The 24,202-nt window shown below is 29.3% G+C and overlaps 4 protein-coding genes across 8 annotated transcripts; 3 read left to right on the top strand and 1 right to left on the bottom strand.

The window, feature by feature from the left end:
• The first annotated feature begins 2,431 nt into the window (after positions 1 to 2,431).
• LOC145188150 (tubulinyl-Tyr carboxypeptidase 1-like) lies at positions 2,432 to 4,013 on the top strand. Its single transcript, XM_080064718.2, has one exon. It carries the CDS (start codon positions 2,616 to 2,618, stop codon positions 3,444 to 3,446), a length of 831 nt encoding a protein of 276 aa, XP_079920844.2. The 5' UTR covers positions 2,432 to 2,615; the 3' UTR covers positions 3,447 to 4,013.
• A 4,031-nt stretch (positions 4,014 to 8,044) lies between these two features.
• LOC145188054 (blastula protease 10-like) lies at positions 8,045 to 10,291 on the bottom strand. Its single transcript, XM_080064609.2, has 7 exons — positions 9,996 to 10,291; positions 9,746 to 9,877; positions 9,513 to 9,630; positions 9,285 to 9,391; positions 9,110 to 9,181; positions 8,726 to 8,944; positions 8,045 to 8,562 (listed from the first exon to the last, which is right to left on the bottom strand). Exons 1-7 carry the CDS (start codon positions 10,069 to 10,071, stop codon positions 8,360 to 8,362), a joined length of 927 nt encoding a protein of 308 aa, XP_079920735.2. The 5' UTR covers positions 10,072 to 10,291; the 3' UTR covers positions 8,045 to 8,359.
• A 6,011-nt stretch (positions 10,292 to 16,302) lies between these two features.
• Positions 16,303 to 19,537, top strand: LOC145189011 (uncharacterized). The gene is made up of 3 exons (XM_090093406.1): positions 16,303 to 16,796; positions 17,687 to 18,455; positions 19,456 to 19,537. The coding sequence occupies exons 1-3, from the start codon at positions 16,479 to 16,481 to the stop codon at positions 19,458 to 19,460; spliced, it is 1,092 nt and encodes a 363-aa protein (XP_089949532.1). The 5' UTR covers positions 16,303 to 16,478; the 3' UTR covers positions 19,461 to 19,537.
• LOC145197730 (uncharacterized) lies at positions 19,450 to 23,265 on the top strand. 5 transcript variants are annotated; one of them, XM_090093429.1, is made up of 13 exons: positions 19,450 to 19,537; positions 19,801 to 19,824; positions 19,943 to 20,028; positions 20,110 to 20,268; positions 20,472 to 20,538; positions 20,618 to 20,683; positions 20,769 to 20,822; positions 21,320 to 21,379; positions 22,010 to 22,054; positions 22,389 to 22,433; positions 22,538 to 22,659; positions 22,770 to 22,921; positions 23,067 to 23,265. In XM_090093429.1, exons 2-13 carry the CDS (start codon positions 19,809 to 19,811, stop codon positions 23,215 to 23,217), a joined length of 1,023 nt encoding a protein of 340 aa, XP_089949555.1. In that variant the 5' UTR covers positions 19,450 to 19,537; positions 19,801 to 19,808; the 3' UTR covers positions 23,218 to 23,265. The 5 variants fall into 5 exon arrangements, 4 of the variants coding, with proteins under 4 accessions (XP_089949555.1, XP_089949549.1, XP_089949546.1 ...); XM_090093423.1 differs by lacking the exons at positions 19,450 to 19,537; positions 19,801 to 19,824 and having other exon boundaries at positions 19,870 to 20,028; positions 20,621 to 20,683; XM_090093420.1 differs by lacking the exons at positions 19,450 to 19,537; positions 19,801 to 19,824 and having other exon boundaries at positions 19,870 to 20,028.
• The last annotated feature ends 937 nt before the right edge of the window (positions 23,266 to 24,202 follow it).

The raw sequence follows: 24,202 nt of genomic DNA, 5'->3' as shown, positions 1-24,202 counted from the left end.
AACATTCTAATGGTTAATCAAAATTAATTGATTAAATAAGTGCAGCTTTAGATTATCCGAAACATTTTTGCTTAATTGACTTTTATAGCAAATATATAAATCAGTTACTTTAATGCTTGGTTGTTCACTCATCCCCCTCACCCATCATTCCTAAACTTTTTTTTAAAAAAATCTATTTTTTTAGAAGTCCAGACATGAGGGTACTTTTTTCTAAAAACTACCCTCATGTCTAGATACGGGTGACTCCGTTTTTATAAACTACTCTCGAATGAATCATGTAAAATACTCACGAATGAATCATGTAAACTGCTCATGAATGAACCATACCAGTCTCATATAAGAATGTCATATACGAATCATAGAAGAGCATCGTAAATCTTTTGCCAATGTCGGAATTAAACAGAACTTTAAAACAAAGTATCAAAAAAATCTGATAAAGCTGGATTATTTTAGTACAGAGTAGTTTAAAAATTCTGACTTTTAGTGGTTAACAACGCGTTTTTTTAAAAGACTTTGTTAACCCTAGGTCATTTTAGGGTAGTAAATATATACTCCCTAATAAAAATTATAATTTCTATCAGAACAAATAAATTCTACATATGGAAATGTTAAATTGTACCTCGAAAAAAAATTTCAATTGCGTTTTTTGACATATAGTTTATTATTTTCTCCATTTCCAAAGTAATCATAAAAGACTTATAAAAACATAAATAGTAGGTTGATCTCTGTCCTAATTAACTGCTGAATTTCATTTGCTTTGGTTTACGTTGAGATGTGCAATTTGTTTTAGCCAAACAGACAAGAACCAATTTCTTGAACCGTAAAATACGAACCTTCGCATACCCCAACATACAGTAAAGAATATTAAGCTTCAATCTTAACTTCAATCTTTGGTCTGCCTAATTTTTAGGACTAAAACTGTGTTTAAAGATTTTGTTTAGAAAGTAGTTTTCTTTTTTGTTTTTAAAGTATAAGAAACCAAAACAGAAAAAAAAAAACAACAGAAAAGAAAAGAAAAACAAACAAACAAAGAAAAAACAGGCAAGCACCAAATAGGCTTTTTTTTTGCTACTGAGGTAAAAATATACATAGAATGCAAGAATATATCAAATATATGGAGCACATAAATATATAAAATATATGGGGTATGTAATAAACCTTTGATATATAAGCAACTGCTTATAGAATAAACCCCATATATTTTAAACATTGAATTGAGCACTTTGTATAAACAAACTACTTATTCAATATATAAATTTAGTTTTAATTTAGTTAATAAACTATGAGTAATTAATAATTAGTAGAAGTTAGTAAACTATTTATTCAATATATAAATTTAGTTAAAACTTATTTGTTTACCAGTTTGTTTTTTTTAAAATTTGTTTCATGATTTAGATTTTGATCAGATTATATTTATTGTGAAGTAATTTCTTTAAATCAAAGATACATTTACTATTTTGTATTTGCTTTTGTTAACTGTAGTACACAGTCCATAATCTTACTTTGTAGTTTATGGGCTGTTCTGCAATAATTTTACAAAAAAAAAACGCTGGCTAGTAGTCAGTTATTAATTTATCAACAAAAAAAAAATGCATTTACTTATTATACACTTTGCAACTCTAAATTTTCACCATATAATTTTTTTTTCCAGTTGTTTTTAACAAAAAGCTTAAAATAAGTGACAATTTAAGACCATAGTTTCCGCTTTCCCAACGGTACTTGTTTTACCCAAAGAAAAACTTTCTTTACGGAATATTGAAAAATTTCTTGGTACAAGAATTTTAGAAAACTAGTATACTACTAGGACGTGCTAGGACTAGTAAAGTAGGACCCTTTTTTTTTGGCCTCTCTTTGATCACATATTTCCAATCGTTCTGTTTAAGTGTTAACCATATAAATAATTTTATTAGAAATTGAAGAAAAATTATTAATCGTATTTATTTTCTTATTAGCCAAATTCATATAACGCGGTTTGTAGGGAAAAAAATTAAAATGGTAGCGTTTTAAATAACAACAAAATCGTGTGAAGTCTATTTTTGTATATAGATAGTTTTGTTTATATAAATTTCAAATCTTTTTTAATAAAAATAGCGACTTTAGTTTAAAGTCGTATTATGTCGAAAAGTATAGATTGATTCAAAAGTGAAGAAATGAATTTTCAAAAGTAAACGGTTTTTTTTATATTAATTGTGAAATCTACTTATGGTATTTTACTAAAAATGTTGTTTTCTGAAGCACATGTCCATCTCACCATTTTGAAATCTAGGATAGCTAAAGCTATTAATTTAAACTTTTTTTCTGAATAAAAAACACGAATAGAACAGCTTTAAAATGCGCTAAAAAAGTTTAAACAAAGCTATCATTTTTATTTTTTTCCCTACAAATAGACCCAGGCCTCTGACGTGAATTTGGTTAATTGGAGTACTTATATTTTGCTTAAGCTATTATTCCGTAAGTATTTCACAGGTAATAAGGACTTGATGAGTACATAGCGAAATACTTTTTGTTTACCGGTGGACTTTTTACCAATATAACTCTTCTTTGGTACTTTATATGCTGAGTCAGCAAAATTTGCTGGTTTATAACTGTTGCTATGAATATTCTCTTGGCTCAACATGCTAAATCAATGTAGTAAAAAGTCAGAAAACACTTACAAATTACCATTAGATGAAGAGTCTTGGAAATGTTTACTTCAAAAGTTTAAAGATTCGCATCCTCAGAGTGAGATTTATTTTTCAAACTCATCAAGATCAAGCATAAATTTTTTTTCAAGTAGTTTATCGACTAATCCTTCATTAGACAATGAAAGTAATACGGATATCGTACCTTTACCAAGAAAACCCATATTTGTTGATGGTATGACGTTAGAAGAAAAAATTAAACTAGTTCAGTGTTTTCTCAATAATCTACAGTATAATCATTTAGGCATTCAGTTTTTTAATGTTAAAACAAGAAGGCCTGTTTACAGATTAGCTGAATTAGCAAGAGATATCATTAAGAATCCCCTACCAATAAAGTGCTTAGAGGCAGTTATTGTTGCAATATATTTGACTTCAAGTATTGAATCACTTCAGCGATTCACAATTCGTTTCAAATCAAGGTTTCAAAACAAAGTTCATCGCCACATTGTTCTCGGTCTGTATTGGTATTCCCAATCTTATTTTGGTGCTATTGGTTTAAGTAGGCGTAGTAACTTAATGGATAAACCCATGAAGTATAAAAGTTTATCTGATTTAATATTTGACTATCGAGCTAGCTACTCAGAATGCTACCATTGTTTAACTAAAGTAAAGTTAAGTTCTGCAATTACTTCAAATATGCAATCATCAGATCAAATAAACTGGAGTTACTATAAAATTTCAATGTTTAAAACAAGTGAAGAAGATATAATAAAATCTTTAGAAATTTACACAAGAGAGTTGCGAAAAAGCAGGTGGAAACTCTAGTTCTTTGCCTTACTTTTTTATATCTTGTAGATATTTACAAACCTTAGCTAAGCTATTATATATTATGTTATGCATATGTGTTGTAAAAATGTTTTACTATTTTAGTTTAATATAAAAGTCCAAGTATTTTGTGTATATCAATTATTTATTTTGAGTCTTCTTGAGGATTGCCATCTTTGTTTGTTATTTTATAAAAAGATACTAATCTTTTTTTGTCAAACCTTTCTGTCAAGTATCCTTTACCTATTGATAGTCTTTTCTTAAATACATGCTAGTATTCTTCACTATTAATGTCCAATAAGTCTTGTCTGAAACATAATGTTTGATTCTTTTATCACTTTAATGTAAGAATCCTAACCCTAGAGCTTTTCAGTAATTGAAAAATTGATTGAAGATAGTATCAGGATATTGAATAGATAAAATGAAGAATCTATAGATTGTCTGAAGAAAATAAAAGATGTCTTTTATTCTTAGGAAATAAATTGTTGATTGTATTAATAACTGATCTGCATTTTTTATTTTTGTATCAGAGTTTTTTTTAAAAAAATATATTTTATTGTGTTTCAATAGTCATAATCATCAAAATGAACATTTTGAGCAACATCTTCTTAACTTGGACTGCTGCTATTTGACAAAACAACAAACATAAATAAATCATGAAAGTTGGTTTCTCTGATTACATACAAACTAAAAAACTGGAAGGAGAAGAATGCTTAAGAAAAAAAGCAAGAAAAATGGAGAGTTTTTTTGTTTTTTTTGAGAAACCTTTTAAACAACAGAAATGTCAAGAAACATTTTTTAAGTATAAAAGAAAAACTAACAAAAATGGATTGCACCAACATCAAAATATAGTTTTTCTGTTCCTTTGTCCTTAGTGCCTCAATCCAATCCTGATCCTTCCATCGATATGGGTTGTGAGAAACGAGGACAGTTGTCAGACGTACTTTACCTCGTATACTATTATATAACGCGCCAAAAGCATCAATAGCATTTATAAGACATTTGCTTCAGGTTTTAAATTATGTAATTATCGAAAGTATTTACTGATCAGTTCTATTTCAATTACTTGTCAGAAAAATTTCCGATTGCATTATTAACTAGATTAAATTTTGTTCATATTAAAAGTTTAAAGAACGAAAAGATCTTAAAAACAACAAAAATCAGTCAGATGAGTTGAAAACCATGAGAATCTCGCTAGTGAATCATCTCAACAGCGTTCGCATCAAATCCTTTCACTCTAAAGTAAAAAGGCAAACTTGTGCTGTTTTACAAATGTGTATTAAAGGTTTCGTTTAAAGAAATTTAAAAAATCAGTTTGAATTTTACATACTTAAAAAACAAGGAACAATAACCGCGTAATAAATTCATCTTAAAGTGAAGTTAACCTTAGCACAAAAATCTTTTTACTATTCATGTGCAAATTTGTGTAATGAGCTTCAGTTATATAGGATGTAATCTGAATGTAATATCACTTTTTAGTTTTATGAGTGAAAATTTACTCTTTAAGTTGTTATTAATTTTTACCTCATGAAAAACATTGATAGCAGTGTCATTTTGTTACGCCAAAGTTTACATCCTTTTTTTAAACAACGGAACTAAAATACCATGTTACATACATTTGGCAGAAAACAGCAATGTTTACATAATTTAAAATGACTTTGAATAAATCACAATATATCTTTAAACAGATACCAAAAGCAACCTTTAGATTAAGGATGCATTTCAGTATTTACCACCAGGTATCTGTACTCTAGGATTCCAAAGTAACAAGATTGCCATAAAATATTATTTCAAGTGATTATGCAATCAAAGAATCAAATTCATCATTGTCAGTGTTTTTAAACAGTTTGTTGTAAACCTAATTTTGATGAAGAAAATGATACCCTTAAAATGGTACCCTTAAAGATTTATTAGTTGATAACCAATAAAGAAGATGCGTGATTGCAAAGAGATTTTTAAATTGAGGATTTTAAGCAGAGAATGATTAAAATGCATAATCCTATCTGGTAATTGATTGATAGTACGAACTTCAGCAAGAAATAGAAGATTTTTTATAATTTCCTACCCAGCAAGCACACAACGTTGAAACAACGTTTGTTTCAACGTTGTGTGTTTGCTGGGTAAATAACTTTCAATAATTTTTCTCCTTAAACGAACATTTAAAAAATTCTCCGAGGGCATCTTTGCGATCTTGACAAATCCATTAAAGTAAAAAATTATAGTAAAAGTTATAGTAAAAATTATCGTAAAAAGTTGTTAGATCTACTTTTCAAGCTCAGTATGACAATCTCAGCAAACTTTTAAACTTAAACACAATCTGAAAGATTTAGGGAAATGGCTACCAAAGTCAGATCGTTTCAACAGTGCTAAAAAAAGCGAAAACAGGGGAAATTCTAAAAAGTTATCCTTTTTAAGCGTTCAAAATAGGGATTGCAATCCCGGAGGTCTTTTTCAATCCTGGGATTTCGGGATTGAAAAACGTCTATCCCGGGATCCCGGGATTAATCCCGGGATTGAAAAGCAGATACAACATCTATATAGTATTAAGTAGAGTAAAAACAGTACGTTTAACTAAAAACATATTTATAAAATTAATTTAATTTAACATGTTAATTTAATTTTAAATGTTAACTAATGTTAAAAAATCATGTTAGAAATAAGGAGATATATTATGTTTTTTGTGCTTCGAAATGCGACTTCAGGAAGCATAACGTGTCCAAAGTTTCATCGCCCAAACGGTTACAGATTTTTGTATTGAACAGTCCAGCGGAAGAAAATGCCCTCTCAGCCTCAACACTTGTCGGTTTCACGGTCAAAAGAAAAGAATAAACTCTTTCTAAATAATTGCCACGTGTACCCACATTTTCAAATAGTGTCATTTCTTTTTGAATTTTTGATGACAACATTTAATCTTTCCAGCAGTTCTACCGAAAGGTTTCGACATTTAAATGAAGAAGGCACTGTAATTATTTCTTCATCAACTTCAACGGGGCTTCGCCTGTTATGCAGGTATTGCAGAAGTCCACTCATATCGGTTCGGCGTTCATGCATGCGAGTCATTAAAGCTCTGCGCATTTCTTTGCTTGTATTGTCAGCATCTTTTAATTTTGTAAGCATGAAATTAATAGCAATGTCTGCTGTAAATAGGTTAGAATCTCGACGACATATTGCTTCAACCGTTGCTTTAATGGGAACGAAAGTTGTAATAATCTCTGATAATATTGTCACTTCATCATGTGACAGAGCTATAGAATTATCTTGCACTGGGTAAATATCAATTAATGATTTTTGTATACAATATTCTACTTTGTAAAATCGTTTAAGCAATGACAGAAGGCTGCTCCACCGTGTTTTGCAGTGCATTATTAAAGACAGTTGTTTTCCAAATTCAGCCTTAATATATTTTTGTAAGATGTCGTTCTTGGTAGGTTATTGTCTAAATTTTAGTATTAGATTGCGTACTTTTTAATGACTGGCCCATAATGAACTTCATTTAGTTCAGTTTTAGGCCTTAGATTTTCATGATTGTAGTCCAACAAATCTTCCTCAATGTCCTCATTCTCGGATGAATCACTGTCAGAAAATTAATTGTTAAAATCTGGCTGATTTGCATCGAATTCTCTTACAACTTGCGGTAATTGATGTTCTTTTTATAAAGAACATCAATTACCGCAAGTTGTATGCCGTGAGCAAAGCATAATTGTTGGTTAGCAGGTAGCAACCTGCCAACTTTTTTCATAAAACTTGCTCCGTCGGTCATTATAGCCACAATGTCTCTGTGTAGATCAAGGCTATGGTTTTTAAGTCTTTTTTCTAATAGTTGATTGCACTTTTCTGCTGGTATTGAATCTGCGCTAAACATAAACTCCAGAACTGAAAGTTTTGTCAATGAACGTTAATATTCATGTAGCGATGATTTCGAAGTGACGTCCATTCATCAAAAGACAAAGAAAATCTCTCTTCTACACCGAATTCCATTTTCTTGCGCACTTCAATTTGATGAACTGAACCTAATCTTATTTTTTTGCTGTACTCTACTACAATTATTGTAAAATAAATATAAACCGTAATATATAATGATACAATGTCTGGGTATCGCATGGAAGCATATTCTTATGAAATTATTTTTCATTGCTCACAAATATATTATTTAAATCAGATCGTATTCAATTTTTAAATAGTGTATATGCTAACCAACATAACAGTGCGAAGTTTTTCACTTTTGTTTTTGTCTAAATCAATCCTTTTCGATATAGTATTTTATTATACAACTGAAAATAAAATACTTTTTACAATTTTATACTTAATAAAAATTATTTTATTGATACGCAAAATGATTGTTATTTTTATATATTTTTTCATTATGCTTTGTTTTGTTGGATCTTATAGGGAATCCCGGGATTGATGTTAGACAATCACGGAATTTCGGGATCATAAAAAAGGCTGGTATCCCGGGATTGTAATCCCTAGCTCAAAAGCATTCAAAAAAGTGATGTACATAACAATCAAACAGAATTGATTTCAGGGTGTTGAAGAATAGAGAACCCCCTGGAATTTACCGCGAGCCCTTATTTGCTTTTGCGAAAAAACACAAACTCTTTGATAATATACTTCTTTTTCTCCAAAATGCTCAAATTTTATTTCCTAACTCTGAGTGTGTTGTTGGCCAAAATGAACAAAAATTTATTTTAAATGTTTTTATCCTTTTAACCCGGTCTTCTCGAAAACCGTGGGATGTTTGTAATAAAACATTAAACTTATTTTTTCAAGATTTAAAATTAAAAAGAAGTTAAACTCGCGTTTTAATTGCAAAGCTATCGACTAAAGCAAATACTATTGCAGAATCTAATAGGTTTTTTTTTATCTTATTCTATAAATAAAATAGTTGAGATTTTCTCATCTTAAAAAAGATGTTAAAGGCTACATGGGCCGCCACATGACCATCCTTGTTCACACTGACTATCTTTAGAGCAGTACACATAATTTTTGTTTTGCGAGCTCTGGAAAGCCCCATTAGTGTAGCACCACCAATTACCATTACATTTTGACCAACAATACCCTTTGGTGCAACCACATTTCTTTCCTTCTTCACTACCATCACCACATTTCTTAACCGCTAAAAGTAAAACAGTAATCATATATACTACTTTTCCTCTAAAGAAAAGTAAGGTTCCACAGAGGAAAAACTGTTGATTTAGTAAGCGCAAACTATTTAATTGATTACTGATTTTTCGAACAATTTTAATTTTAATGATGAGATTAATACTTTTATTTGATACCTCTGCAGTTATACATGAGATTTATCTGTTGTATGTCATTTCCACTAAACCCTTCTCTATTTCCAATTAATGACTGATCTGAAGAGTTTTTGGTTCTGATTGTTGTTTTACCGTTACCGAAAGCTGTTGAACCATAATGCATCATGGAGCGAAAGTCGTATTCTGTATCTAAACTGTTTACCCTGCTAGATGACTCCTTGTCGAAATTGAAACGCATATCTATCAATTAACGTATAAACATCACATTAACATCATTTTCATTGAAACGTTTAATAATAACAACACCGAATTAACTTTTAACGTTAAAATTTGATTAAAATTACAGAGAATATTGGATCTAAAAAAGCTGATGTAAGCAGTATAGTAAAAATCTATTAAACGAACCAGGCTGAATGTTTGCAAAGATGATTTCGACATGAGAATCACGATCTGGTCGCGATTGCTCGTGATGAAGACCTGTGTACAAAGGAAAATATTTTTTTTTTGAATATACCTACATAAACCTACATATGTTAATTTAAAAAGATATGGGTTTCTATAAAGTCATTAAGAAATCAACCTATGGAGTGACCAATCTCATGCATAACAGTTCCAACTCCCTCGCACCCTTCACCTATTGAAATTCCATTAATTCTGTCACTTTTGTAACCGACTGGTGAAGAGCATCTATTAGAAATATTATCAAAAATTTAAACGTTTAACAAGCAATCGATTCTCACAACGATATTAACTAAAAAGTATTTTCTCATTATTTCTATACCGTTAAAACCATTATCAAATTTATTACCCTTTTCCAAATTGAAACTTGATATAAACGCGTTCTGTTGTTCTTGGTTTAAATTTTAAGCAGGTGAATTTATGATACTGCTCTATGGCTCCTTGAATTCCTGATCTTGCAGCGGAACCTAAGAAAGATATTAGCATGATGGCAATCAGTGTAAATTTGTTTGTGGTTTAAAAATAAATACAACAGTAAAAATGCTGCTATAATTGATTTTGTTCTTGATACTCAAACCTTACCCAACGATTTGTCTATTTCGTATGGGACAGTATTATCAGGCCATCTTCCTCCTACCATGCTGGCAAACCCATTTTTTATTTTTAGTTTTTCATCTGGATCAAGAACCATATCACCTTGATACAATCCTTTAACTAAATAGATAATTATTTTTCAAATGTGACTAACAGTTATTATTTAAGTCTAAAAAAATAGACTTTATAAGGCAAAAAAGGGATTTCAAAGTATTTTAGAAATAAACATAAAAGTTACCTTCCATTTGACTAACCCATTGTGCTCGTATCCATCCTACCAGTATGAAGCTTAAAAAAATTACATACAGCTTCATTTTCAACCGACGACAGGGTCTTCAAACGGTTTATTCAAAAAGTGACAAAGGGTCAGAAATTTTCCTCTTTTTAAACGACAACTTAATCAAACAATTTGATCAAAAAATTGAACAGCTGGTTTGATATATCGGTGATTATTGTACATGGATTCGTCTGATCAAATATAAAAAACAATCTAATCTATCTTCTTTATTTATCGTCTTTTATTGACTATGACATCTATATCAAAATTTGAAACAAAAAGTTATATGCATTAAAGTAAATTTGATTTTTTATCAATTTTCTAAAAAACAAATAACTTACGATTTACTTTCTTCTTGTTGTTTTTACGTAATAATATAGTAATATAGAAAATGGAAATCTTTAAACAGAGAGAGAGAGAGAGAGTGTGTGTGTGAGAGAGAGAGTACGAGAGAGAGAGCATGAGAGAGAGAGAGAGAAGTGTAGAAAGAGAGAGAAGAGTACGAGAGAGAGAGAGAAGAGTACGAGAGAGAGGGAAGAGTACGAGAGAGAAAGAAGAGTAAGAGAGAGAGAGAGTGAGAGAGTACGAAAAAGAAATTAAGAGAGTAAGTAAGAGAGAGTTTTTATCGGAAAACCATCTGCAATTAAGTTTTTATTTGGTTCTGAGAGATTTATAATCTTACTTTAACAAATATGAATAGGTAGATTTTTTGGTATGGGTTCATTTTTAATTAGGACTTTACTTTTTAAGCTGTTTGTTAAATAAATGCTAAATATTTTCCGTACACAAATATTAGTGCTGTTAATTAATAGAGATAGTTGATGCGATAACTTTGTCGTAGTTTGGCTTGCTTACCTTTGTTATAGCTGTACAAATAATTCTCTAGATAAAAGGTTACGCGCTAGTAATTCGGAAAAATGAAGAATATAATCCTTTCATTGGCAGTAGAAGCCTTTATTTAAAAAAAAAAAACAAAACAAAAAAACAACATCTTTTAACATTTTTTGTATAAAAAAAAAGCAAACCAAAACAAAACAAAGATTTCTCTAAGGTTTTGACAGTGATCAAAAAAATACTTAAATTTTCCTTCTTTTCTTTTTTTTCATTTTTAGATTTATTATCAATTTTTGGTAACCGTTAAAAGTATTTTATTTCTGTTACATAAGAAGAAAATTTGAGACCGTGAAACAGCAACCTTTAACACTTTAATCTAAAACTTGATAAAAAAGGTGTTAAGTTTTTCAAAAAATTTTTCAAACGCGCACCACGGATTTCACTATGCATTTCACATGCGCACCAGTAATTCCACTTAATCTTATTACAAAAGTAAAGAATAAAACAAAAACAAAACCGGTAGGGTTTTTAAAACAGCAGAGATATTTTCTAAAGTTAAAGTGGATGTAATTCTCAGACTAATCCTGAACTAAATGGCTTCAAATCGGATTTTTTTATTACTTCAGAACTAACTTCAAGTTAATATGATTATCATACCATGTCTCTATCTTTACACAAACAATTAAAGCATGAGAAACAAGCAGCAGAGTACCACCTATTAGAACATATTCTAAAGAGACCCAAGGTGCCTTAAACAAGGCAATCGGAATTACTCGGCTAGATCATGCCTGGAAAATTTAAAGAAAATATAAAATTGAAAGTCAATTCCATTTTATACTTTTTCAGAACTGACCCAATAATTTCATCATTTGCAACTCAAAGATTATTTTAAAAAAACCAACATTCAAATTTTATACAAACGGATTAAGGGAAGAGGGGGTGGTAGTCTCTTTGAACGGCAACTGCCCTCCCTAAAAATTTATACAAACGGATTAAGGGAAGAGGGAGTGGTAGTCTCTGTGAACGGCAACTCCCCTCCCTAAAAATTTGAAGCAAAACTTTAGTAAGTTTTATTTCCAGTTTCATACACGCCCCCATGGATCTAATATCGTGGATATAATATCTTAGATCCTACCACTTGACAAAATAAACTCTTTGAAGTCCAAAGAGCGCACTAAAAAAACCATGATGGCATTGGATAAGATTTTTCTTTTTTTTTCATAGAAACCTATTATCTTTGCGCTATTTCTCTTTTGGGGAACCATCCTTCCTATCTATCATCTGTCATTTAGATGCTTCAATTTCTGCTACATGACCCATTTTTTCACATGGCAACACTTTGTTTTTTTGTAACAATTGATTCAACCATCATGGTATCTAAAAAAACAAAAATAAAAATTACAATATCTGAAATATATTTTTTATTCTTTAGTAAATTTTTCATTGTTCTCCGTTTTTCCTTTAAAAAACTTTTGCAAAAAAGTATCCTGCATTTATTTCTCTGTAAACTTTGTTAATTAGGTTTGGACTAAATTTGCTTCTGTTTCAGAGTCACATTTTGATATTTGAACTCCAGATAACATTAACTACATTTCCGAAAAATCTGAAGAGATTTTTATTCAATGCATCTCTAGTTTAATGTGCTTACTTTTATTTTTAAGAAAAAAGAACATGTCTCAAAAAAAAAAAAAAAATTAAGGTGCCAAGCAATAATATTTAACAGCAACAGTAAAACCGACAAGCAAGAAGCTTAATTTAACAGGGGGTTATAACTCCTTCAAAATAACTAAAACGTTTACCGGTTCGCGGAACTTTTTTTTAACGGGTTCCAAAAATAATTATGCTATCTCCTTATAATTATGCTATCTCCTTATAAGCCAATTTTTCGTCATAGTAAATGTTCATTTGACAAGAAATCCTAAACATATCAATATGGAGAATGACTACTTGTACTCACTAAATGTCAAGCTAAACTTGCAAGCAGCTTTGAGTAAAAAAATGTAAATTGGGGATATCGAAATCAAATTTTCAACAAAATGTTTGAAAATTGTTAATATCTTTGATTCTTTGTTCTTGATTTTTTTGTTCAAACCAATAAAACGCTCGAAGCTAAAAATAAAAAAACGATTTATTCCCCATTTGAAGAAAAAGCAATTGTAGCTTTTATAATAAATGTATATACAGCCGCTAACAAAAGCTGATTTAAAAAATAATAACTTCTAAGTGAAAAAATATTGATACTTTTCGAGTGACCAGTTTGCTCGGGGACATTTTACTAAAATAAAGTTTTTGTTAACTTGTTTACTAAGGTTTGATCTTCGTTAGGGCACATTGAGCAAAAAAAAAACATTACATAAAGTTTTCAAAGAAATAACTGACTTTTATTGAAATATGTTTATATTAATGGTAATATTAATCTGGCCAATAGAGTACTAACACAGTTGATGGCCTTAAGGTCAGTTAATTTTTGAGGTTCTCTTAAAAAAAAAACAAAAAACAAAACAAAAAAAAACAACAGTCAAAACTTTTGGCCTGATCATTAATGATTCACAAGTTCAAGTTTATTTTAATTGCAAATTGAAAATTTTTATGAACTTAAATTGAAATTTTTATGAACTTAAATTGAAATTTTTATGAACTTAAATTGAGTAACACATCAACCACTTGTTTGAGATCCATCTGTCAGACAGTGTATATTGTCGATGGAAATAATTCATATAATCTGCCGTTCTTCTCTTTCTTCTGAAGCAGCTTTTGATAATTTCGTTTTTTGAGTAGGATAGTTCTGCACTCGCCATTGTAATCTATAATTCATGGCCGTCAAAATAGGAGCGCAAAAGGCACCAGCCTTTCAACTTCTTTATTCAATCCAATTTTTTAAAAGCTGCAAAAATACTTAACATAATGAGGAAAATTTTTCTTGCAACGGTTTGAAATTTTTGCAATGTGAGTCAGAAACTTGTCTTACTCTCTTATTTCTCTTATAACCCATTTATATCTACAGCGCTCATAAGTTTAAAACTCAGATTCGCAGACATCGTGGTGGCTTTTTATTCTTGTTTGAAAAACAAAGTATGAATGTATAACTCAAAAAACGAGTTTAGGATAATTTTATTATAGCGTATACTTATCTATTACTAAAAAGTCACATTTCTTAACATTACCCATCCTGATGTTGTTGGCCGTGGTATTTGTTAATGTTCCATATGCTTAATACATTTTATATAAACAATATGGATGATTACTAAATATAGCTAATTAAAAATTTGTATATAATTTATATATATATATATACATATATATATATATATATATATATATATATATATATATATATATATATATATATATATATATATATATATATATATATATATATATATATATATATATATATATATATATATTCATTTATTTGTATAAAATGAATAAAAACACCTTTTTATGGAACTCTGAGTTTCATGCCTTTCGGCAATCATCAGCCATAATGTATATCGTTACTTAAAAACCGTTTAAAAATTACAAATTAAAATCATGGTAGAAAGAGTTCTGACGTTACTAAACCGAAACTAAACAAAAAGACGTCAAAGGTTTTAGTCCCTGGTGTCGAATAAGGATAGCAAAAGTTTCTTTGCATGACGGCACTTTGATATTATTTCATATCTTTTGTTAAGTAAGTTTTCTCCTTTGTATGATAATATATGAAATTTTTCGCGGAGACAAAGATTACAAACTTTTGCTGTTTGATTGTAGGGCTTGCATTGTGCTACAATCTTCCATGTAATCACCGGTTTCAGATTTTTAGATTTTAGCATTTATACAAATAAATGAATAAATAAATATTGCTCTATTATTCAATAGTATCGAGCACTCTCAAACGAACAAGAGTATTTGTATTATTATACTATAACAATACATTATATATTTTGTATATATATATATATATATATATATATATATATATATATATATATATATATATATATATATATATATATATATATATATATATATATATATATATATATATAAATAATTTAAAATATATTAATAGTAAATAATTCAAAATATGTTAATAGAAAATAATTTAAAATATATTACTAGTAAATAATTTAAAATACATTAATAGAAAATAATTTAAAATATAGTAATAGAAATTGTTAGATATTCTATGTTTTAGTTTTAAGCTCTTAAAAAAAACGCAGATCTCACCTTTTTAAATACAGTGCCATGAATTTTTAAAATTCCTAGCTTCTAGTTTAAACATTTTACACTAGTTAAAAAATTTTGAGTCGGGGGAAAGTGGCCCGGCTCAACTGCGAATTATCCTAACGTTTTTAAAGTAAGCTCGCTTTTTGTTGATATGAACTGCAATTTTTTAGTCGATGAATTTAAAGGTTTTTTTAAACATTTTATTTAAAGGTTTTTTTTAAACATTTAAATGAAATAAAAAATTTTTTTTTTACGTGACGCTTCCCTAGTTGACTATCTTACAGAAAACTTATAAGTCTTGTAGGATGGCAATATTCTTATATTCTCCTTTAGGATATCCTAAAGGATTCGTAAGATCGTAAGTAAAAACAGAAAAGTTGTTTTGTTAATGTTAATTCTGTAAAATATACTTTTTTTCACAAATGAAAAAAAGCGCGTTTTTTAACTTCACTCAGATAATTAAAGGAGAAATTAAGAAACGCGCTTTTTTAACAATTTCGTTATAAAAATTTCATTTTCATTTGTTATAACAAGGTATATCCTGTTTAATCTATAAAAACGTTTACATTTTGTTTGGTACATAAACATGTTTAGTACATGTACTAAAAAAAAACAATATCTGCTATACTATTTATTTAGTTTTTAATGTGCAAAATTTATTTTACACAGAATGAAATTTTATTTCAATAAGAAAATATTAATTCCAACTTAAACTTACCTATTACGAATCTAAAATTAAATAGCCTACAGCATCCTATGAGAATCCTATTTTGATCCTTCAAGATCTTTTAAAATATTCTTTTAGATCTTACCTTATCCTGTAAGAATTGCTTTAAATCCTACAAGATCCTTCAAAAGGATGCTTATAGGTCTTGCAGGGACTTGTGCAACTCAACCCATAGGATTCTTGTAGGATCTGTAAGATCAGTCAACTAGGCCCTAGTTGACTATCTTACAGAAAACTTATAAGTCTTGTAGGATGGCAATATTCTTATATTATCCTATAGGATATCCTAAAGGATTCGTAAGATTGTAAGTAAAAACAGAAAAATTGTTTTGTTAATGTTAATTCTGTAAAATATACTTTTTTTCGCAAATGAAAAAAAAGCGCGTTTCTTAACTTCACTCTGATGTTTAAAGGAGAAATTAAGAAACGCGCTTTTTTAACAATTTCGTTATAAAAATTTTAATTTCATTCGTTATAACAAGGTATATCCTGTTTAATCTATAAAAACGTTTACATTTTGTTTGTTTTAGCTTTTCCGTTTGATAGTCGTTTTGTTTTAAAAAGCTTATGGTCGTCTTTATTAGGCTTATATTTTCGTTTTATTTTTATGAGGCTTATATTTCATTGTTTAAAATAAGGCAATTCATTATCTATCAAGTATCTTACAGAGGATGGCATCTGCACGCAGATCAATAAAGCGCTCTTATAGACATATTGATGAATATAACGAGACTGATAATGAAAGTGATAAAGAATGCAAAATTTTGGATGATGAAGTAGACCAACTTATCCCAGAATCTTTGGAAACCAGTGTTTGCGATGGCGATGACAATGCAGAAAAAGATGTCAGTGATGATTTAAGTAATATTTCTCAAAAGTTAGAAATAACAAGTATGACAAGAGCTCTTTTTATTGCCTCAATTGCACTTCATGCAGTTCAGTCCGGCATTAGCAACAGTTCGATTGAAGGAGTGATTAAATTGTTTCAGGTATACAAACCCTGTTTATTATTTAAATAGTATGTTTTATATTTTTGTAAATTGTAGTGCTGGTAGTCTACCAGCACTACAATTACCAGGTAGACCAGTTGGTGGTTGTTTTTCAAGTTCCAATATATAATAATAAAATATATACAAAAATGTATAGGTAACAATGTAAGGATTTGTAAAAATATGTAAACATAATTATATTCTTACAATTCTCTTCTGCTTTGTAGACTCAAGAATTCAGTGGAAAAATAACACCTGTTTGTTTACATGTTATGATAACATGTAAATAAATAAATGTTATTTTTCACTGAGTTCTTGAGTCTACAAAGCAGAAGAGAACTATTATGGCTATCAGACTCAAAACCACAGCATGTGTTGATGGTTTTAATGCAAACCATAGAAACAATGACCTTATTTGTACCCTTTAAATTTAGATGTAATGCAATCAATCAATAACACATGTCAGTTGATTCCATAAATAATTCAAATTGTTAAATGTTTACATTTAACATAAATACTTTGGTGTATGAATTTTTCAAAGTGTACTATAAGAGGTGTAGCTATATGGTAGGGAGGAATACTTAATTATTTATCTAGCAAGAAATATATAGCATGTCTGCCATAATCTAAACATGCTGACAATTTCTTATAGGTGTTATAAAAAATGCTACAAAGTGCACATTTATGAACTATTGAAATATATGATGGTATTTATAATTACAAAATTAAAGAAGACTCTAATATAAAATATATTTGAAATTAACTTCTATGCTATTTTCAATTGATAAAAATATTTTACATTCTTTGAAGAATCTGATCTTGATCAACTTGTAGTATGCATTTAAATATTTGATCAACATAAAGCATATATTTTATATTCATTTTTTTAGCTTGCATTCTTTATTGAGAATATTCCTACATCATGGAAGTCTATTACAAGTTTTCTTAAAAAAAATGTGTATGATTATTCTTCAATGTTTGACCTACCGATACCTACAGAACCTAACAGTACAGATGAGTTTGTGGTGTTTAATCTACATATGCAGTTAGATCTAATTTTAAGTGTTTATAAGCCTATGATTATTCAATACCGACAAGAACTAGTTAGTGCTGGAGATGTTATAAGTTTGGCTCCAACATTAACATCTGATATTTTAAATTTACATTTACTTATATCTGCAGATGGAGCTAACCCTTATTTTAAAAAGAAATCGTCATTTTGGCCATTGCAGGCAACTCTACTAGACTTGCCAAACAATGTTAGGTCTCGTCTAGAAAATTCTTTGTTTTTAGTCATTTGCAGATGCACTGGTAAACCTAATTGGGATTCTTTGATGCCCTCTATTTTTGAAAAGTTCAGATTTAGACAAGAAGTTAATCTTCCATCTGGGTTGACTGTGATCATCCATCCCTATGCTGCTGTATTTGATTTACCTGCTCAAGCACATTTTTTGAATGTTGCGCAGTTCAATGGAGAGTTTGGATGCCTGTTTTGTAAACATCCTGGAAGGCGCGTCGAATCTGGTAGAGGCAAAGCACAAGTGTACCCATATGAGCCTGCAGTTATTATTACATCAATTGAATTTAGTAATATCGCATTATTAGCAAGTAAATCAAATTCTATTAGACAGGTTAAGAAACCTATTTTTGGAATTAAAGGTCAGTGCTCACTGAAAGATTATATTTCAGTGCCAGATAATATTTTAATAGATGGTATGCATTTGTTGTATGAAAATATAACTTCAACTTTACTCAGCTCATTTTTTGACCCTAAATACCGTACTAAACCATTTTTTTTAGGTAGCAGAGTTAATTCACACATTTTTAAAACATGCTTGCAAACTATATCATTACCACATGATTTTTCAAGGTCTCCACCTTTAACTGATTTGAAAATGTGGAAAGCACATGACTTCAAAAATATGCTTGCTTATTATTCTGTTCCCTTACTTTTATTTCATTTGCCTCAAGGTCATTGCATTCATTTTATGTCTCTAATTATGTCATGTCATTTTGCTAACAACGTAAATTCACGGAATTTGATTGATAAGTTGGAAACCTGTGTTCAGTATTTTTATTCACATATGAGTTTTTTTTATCCTTCTAATTTTGCGACAATAAATGTACACTTATTATCGCATATTCCTAGGCAAGTTTCAAAGTTTGGTGCTCTTTCTTATTCTTCCATGTTTAGTTTTGAGTCAAAAAATCATTTAATGAAAACTTATATGAAAGGTACTAAAGGTCACTTATTACAAATTTGTTCAAAGATTGCATTAGTAAAATCAATATCATCCTACATAAATAATGCAAATCTTTCTCCATCTCTTTTAACTAAGTTAAAGAATGTAATAAACCTGACTTCTTTGTCATACAATGAAACTCAGATTTTAGATGCACATAGAGTTATAATCAATAATCAATGCTATCATTCATTACAGTATAACAAAAGATGCTCTTCAGTTAGCTATATTGTGCAGTATCGTGAACATAATTATTTTAAGTACGGCAAAATTTTGTCATTTTTACATGGTGAAGTTAGTATTGCAAATGTTTCTGTTTTAAAACCTGTAAATACTATAATTGATCTTTTCAATTTTGTTGATCTATCTCCTTCAGAAATAATAATTTGTTCTTATATTTCTGAGTCTTTTATTAGTGTAATGGAAACAGAGGAGGTTCATTCAATTCCTATTGCATCATTTATCACTAGATGCCTGTTATTTCCTGTACCTAATAAGGTTAATTTACATATTGTTGTTCCTATTATATCTTTATTTGAACATGATTAATTTGTACCTTATTTGAATATATAAATTTTAATATGGAAATTGTAACACCTATTTGTACACGATTAATTTAGTATTTGAACATTAATTTGTACTTTAATTAATTATGTACATTTTAACATTTTTGTTTTATAGTTTGAGTTTGTTTGTCATCCTAATGAATGCTTGTTGAAATGTTTACTAATGACAATTTAGACTGTTTTTTTTTTTGTAAGGTTGTAACATGCATATATGTTCATGTAAGTGTCGTCGTTTGTTAAACAATTTTTTTTATTGTAATCTTTAGCAAAAAAACAATTATGAATATGTACCTGGGTCAAGAAGGGTCAAGCGACTTCTTCCTTTTTTGGTTCTTAGGGCTGAAAGAGTTCCTAGAGCCTGTTTACTTCAGCTCTACAGTTATGAAATCAATATCTCTTCATAAGAGAATGTGGCTGAAGAAAGTATGCATGTTTTTCTACTTTTTCTTATTGTTTGTTGCACAAAAGCAATCATAATATCTTTGTTCTATTTCTTCATTTAAGGGCGATGTTGTAACTTTAAAAATCAATAACATCGACTATGAAGTCAAGCTTTATGCTAGGGGAACTGAAAAGGATTTAAAAACCAAAATGAAAGATCTGGAGAAGTATACTAGTGATGGTGTTTCTACTGACACCATATTTAAAGATGACAGTGCTAAGGTATTTTTTCATGACATATTTTAGTCTTATGGGTATTGTCTATTTGAGTTCTTTCCAAAAGTTTTGGGTTTTATATTTTCAGTTAGAACTACTTTTTATAGATAAACTTACATTATGAACTACCAATTTTTAGTATTGATATTTGTTTTCTATAATATTCCTATTAAATGAACAATAATTTCATAGGAGACATTTAATTTTAGCTTGTTACTGAGCAATCATCTGCTGATTCTGATGAATATCAAGATTGGGGCTTATCTGCAGACTCCTGTATATTACTTTAAATTATCTATTTTCCTATTTTTTTTAAATATATCTATGGTTACATTAATAGCTTATTTCATTTTAGTAGCTAGAGTCAATAAAGAAAATTCACTTCTTGCAGATTTAGAAATGCAATTTGGTTTAGCCACAGGTATGTTATTAATTGCTAGAGTATATTTTATATAACTTTTACCAATCTATCTTCTATTATCTTATCAAATGTTTTTTTTTTGTAGAATCAACACCTGCCAAGAAAAGGAATCTTGATGCTGAAGATGTCATTCCAAAAAGTTAGTTTATGCTTATAAGTATATATTATGCAAATATGCATTAGTAGATTAAAATCACTATTCAATTTTGGAACAGCATAATTTAACTGAAGACATTTTTTGATAGTTTTCATTGTATTTTCTTTGATAGTTATTGTTAATAATTTATTGTGTTAATTTATTTAAATTAAAAGATATGCTAGATATATAGGTCAAATCATTATGTTTCAACCAATTTAAAGAAAACTTTGTGGGTCATCATCTCTGATAAACTATTTTAAAATTGTAAAAATAGACTATTTTTACAATTCTTAAATCAAGGGGGCCATTATGTAGTGTTTAAAAGGCTATATTTTCGAAACCATTGCAATTGGATGTCTGAAATTTCAAATTTAACCTATCTACATGATGTAGATAATGATATGTAAATGTCAGGAAAATCAGAGATGGTGACCCACAGATCATTGGTTGAACTATAATGATTTGACCCGTATACAAAGTTTTTGTTTCTATTTCAGCAAAGCTTAAACATACTGGTGCTCCACTTCAATCACCTCATTGCTTATGCAAAAAAACAGGTTAGTGTTTATAAAAACTAACCCATAGGTATATATATATTGAAGCCACAAGTAATAAAATAGATGTATATATACATCTATTTTATTACTTGTGGCTTATGCTAGTACATCGTTTAACTTCTCACCCATTGCATACAAAAGATATGTTGTAACATATCCTTTGTATGTGCTGGGTGAGAAGTTAAATGATGTACTTGCACAATCTATAGACAGCTGGTATAGTAATCAGGTTAATTTTTGCTATTTTAGTGGAAACCACCAAACTAGCTGGTCCTCAAATTAACACAATGTCGTTTTTAAATACCGCAAATTTAAATAGTAAATTTTAAATACATTGATAATCCAAAAATCTGGAATACCTTTAATGGGATGCCAAATTTCGAACTACCATACAAATAAATTAACTTTTAAAAGGAGTTCCTGTGTGTGGGTGCACAAATGATTTGGATATATTATTATATGGTTTAATTTGTACATTATTTTGATATTTCATGGTGCTGTTAGTTATATAAAGCTTTTAAATAATAATGTGCAAGCTTAATCCTACTTATGTATGTGCTTTTAACAAATAATACCTTACAATAAAATTAGATAGCATTATTATCAATGTATGTTTTTTTATTATTACAGAACATGATGTTGTGCCTCTATCAGCTTCATCATCTTCAGATATAAGTACATTATTAGCTTTAATAATTAGAATTGTTGTTTCTGTTTACATTTACTTTATGGTTTAAATAAAGTTACAATATACCATGTTAACACCATGTTACTATTGTTAATCAATCTTAAGGTTGATTAGCAATAGTTATTTTACCCATGAATGAGCAGGCATTAATTTACCTTGTCTTAAAATCATGTGCTACACACCCTAAGATTAATGCTATGTTATGCTCTAGCTTCATAGGTAATATCATATATTCTTACAATTGATCAATTGCAACTTTTTTGTTTTTGTTGTCTATTTAATTCATAAGTATTTGCATACGTTTTTCTGCATTTGTTTCAGTTGCAGCTATCAATAACCAAACAAAGGTGTTGCAGGAGTCTAACAGTATGTAAATTTTATGATTTTGTTAAATAATTGTGATGATAATGCTGGTAGTTTTTACCAGCATGATCATCACATTTTCTTAAACTGTAAATTATATTGTATAGGTGTGCTCATTAGTACTCAAAAAGAGACCAATCGCCTTCTACGGTCGATTCAACAGCTACATCGAGAGACTGTCAATTTGCTCAGTAATGAGGGCTCAGCCAATCAAGCGACTGAGAGTGATGTAAGTAGATCAGCAATTGTGCCAATCATTTTTGTCACAAATTAAATTTTGTTGTCTTCTTTTTGCAATTTTGGCAAAATGGTTTTCTAATTATTTTTAAATATTGATAGGCTACATTTGTTGATGGAGATGGGCGAAGCAGACGTTTAGACACTTTAAACAGGTCGAATGCAAATTCATTTGCAATTGATTACGTCAAATGCAAATTTGGGCCAGACTATATGTCAAGTCATATCTTTGAGCCCCATGGAAAAGCTGATAGGTAAGTTTAATTAGGGCATGCTTATGTAGGCAGTGTTATTTGGCACTTCGCTAATTTAGTGCCTATATGAGTTAGCTATTTACACAATCTATAAAGTAGAGGAGAAAATTGACATTCTGATATATATCTTTATTTCTTACTATAGAACCGCAGTTCCTGATGCAGCAATTCGAGATCTTAAGGAGCAACTTGCAAGAGTTTTCGCCAATTACTCGTGGGCGTGTGTAAGACGAAGTCTGAATCAGAGTGGCCTAGATTTGAAGAAAAAACGAAAGTCGTCAGTCATGCCATTGTAATTGTATGCAATGTAATTGCACTAAAAAAAAACAATATCTGCTATACTATTTATTTAGTTTTTAATATGTGCAAAATTTATTTTACACCGAATGAAATTTTATTTCAATAAGAAAATATTACTTCCAACTTAAGCTTACGTATTACCTATACGAATCTAAAATTAGCCTACAGCATCCTATAAGAATCCTATTTTGATCCTTCAAGATCTTTTAAAATATTCTTTTAGATCTTACCTTATCCTGTAAGAATTCCTTTAAATCCTACAAGATCCTTCAAAAGGATGCTTATAGGTCTTGCAGGGACTTGTGCAACTCAACCCATAGGATTCTTGTAGGATCTGTAAGATCAGTCAACTAGGGGGGAATATTGGCCATCCTACAAGACTTATAAGTTTTCTGTAAGATAGTCACCCTAGTTGACTGATCTTACAGATCCTACAAGAATCCTATGGGTTGAGTTGCACAAGTCCCTGCAAGACCTATAAGCATCCTTTTGAAGGATCTTGTAGGATTTAAAGCAATTCTTATAGGATAAGGTAAGATCTAAAAGGATATTTTAAAAGATCTTGAAGGATCAAAATAGGATTCTCATAGGATGCTGTAGGCTATTTAATTTTAGATTCGTAATAGGTAAGTTTAAGTTGGAATTAATGTTTTCTTATTGAAATAAAATTTCATTCTGTGTAAAATAAATTTTGCACATTAAAAACTAAATAAATAGTATAGCAGATATTGTTTTTTTTTAGTACATGTACTAAACATGTTTATGTACCAAACAAAATGTAAACGTTTTTATAGATTAAACAGGATATACCTTGTTATAACAAATGAAAATGAAATTTTTATAACGAAATTGTTAAAAAAGCGCGTTTCTTAATTTCTCCTTTAATTATCTGAATGAAGTTAAGAAACGTGCTTTTTTTCATTTGTGAAAAAAAGTATATTTTACAGAACTAACATTAACAAAACAACTTTTCTGTTTTTA

Source organism: Hydra viridissima, unplaced genomic scaffold (genome assembly GCF_058129835.1).
Source record: "Hydra viridissima isolate aposymbiotic clone 2 unplaced genomic scaffold, HvirCarnegie_v1 scaffold_1, whole genome shotgun sequence".
Taxonomy (NCBI): Eukaryota; Metazoa; Cnidaria; class Hydrozoa; order Anthoathecata; family Hydridae; genus Hydra; species Hydra viridissima.
Note: the sequence above shows the minus strand (reverse complement) of the source record. Positions and strands in the feature narration are given on the sequence as shown.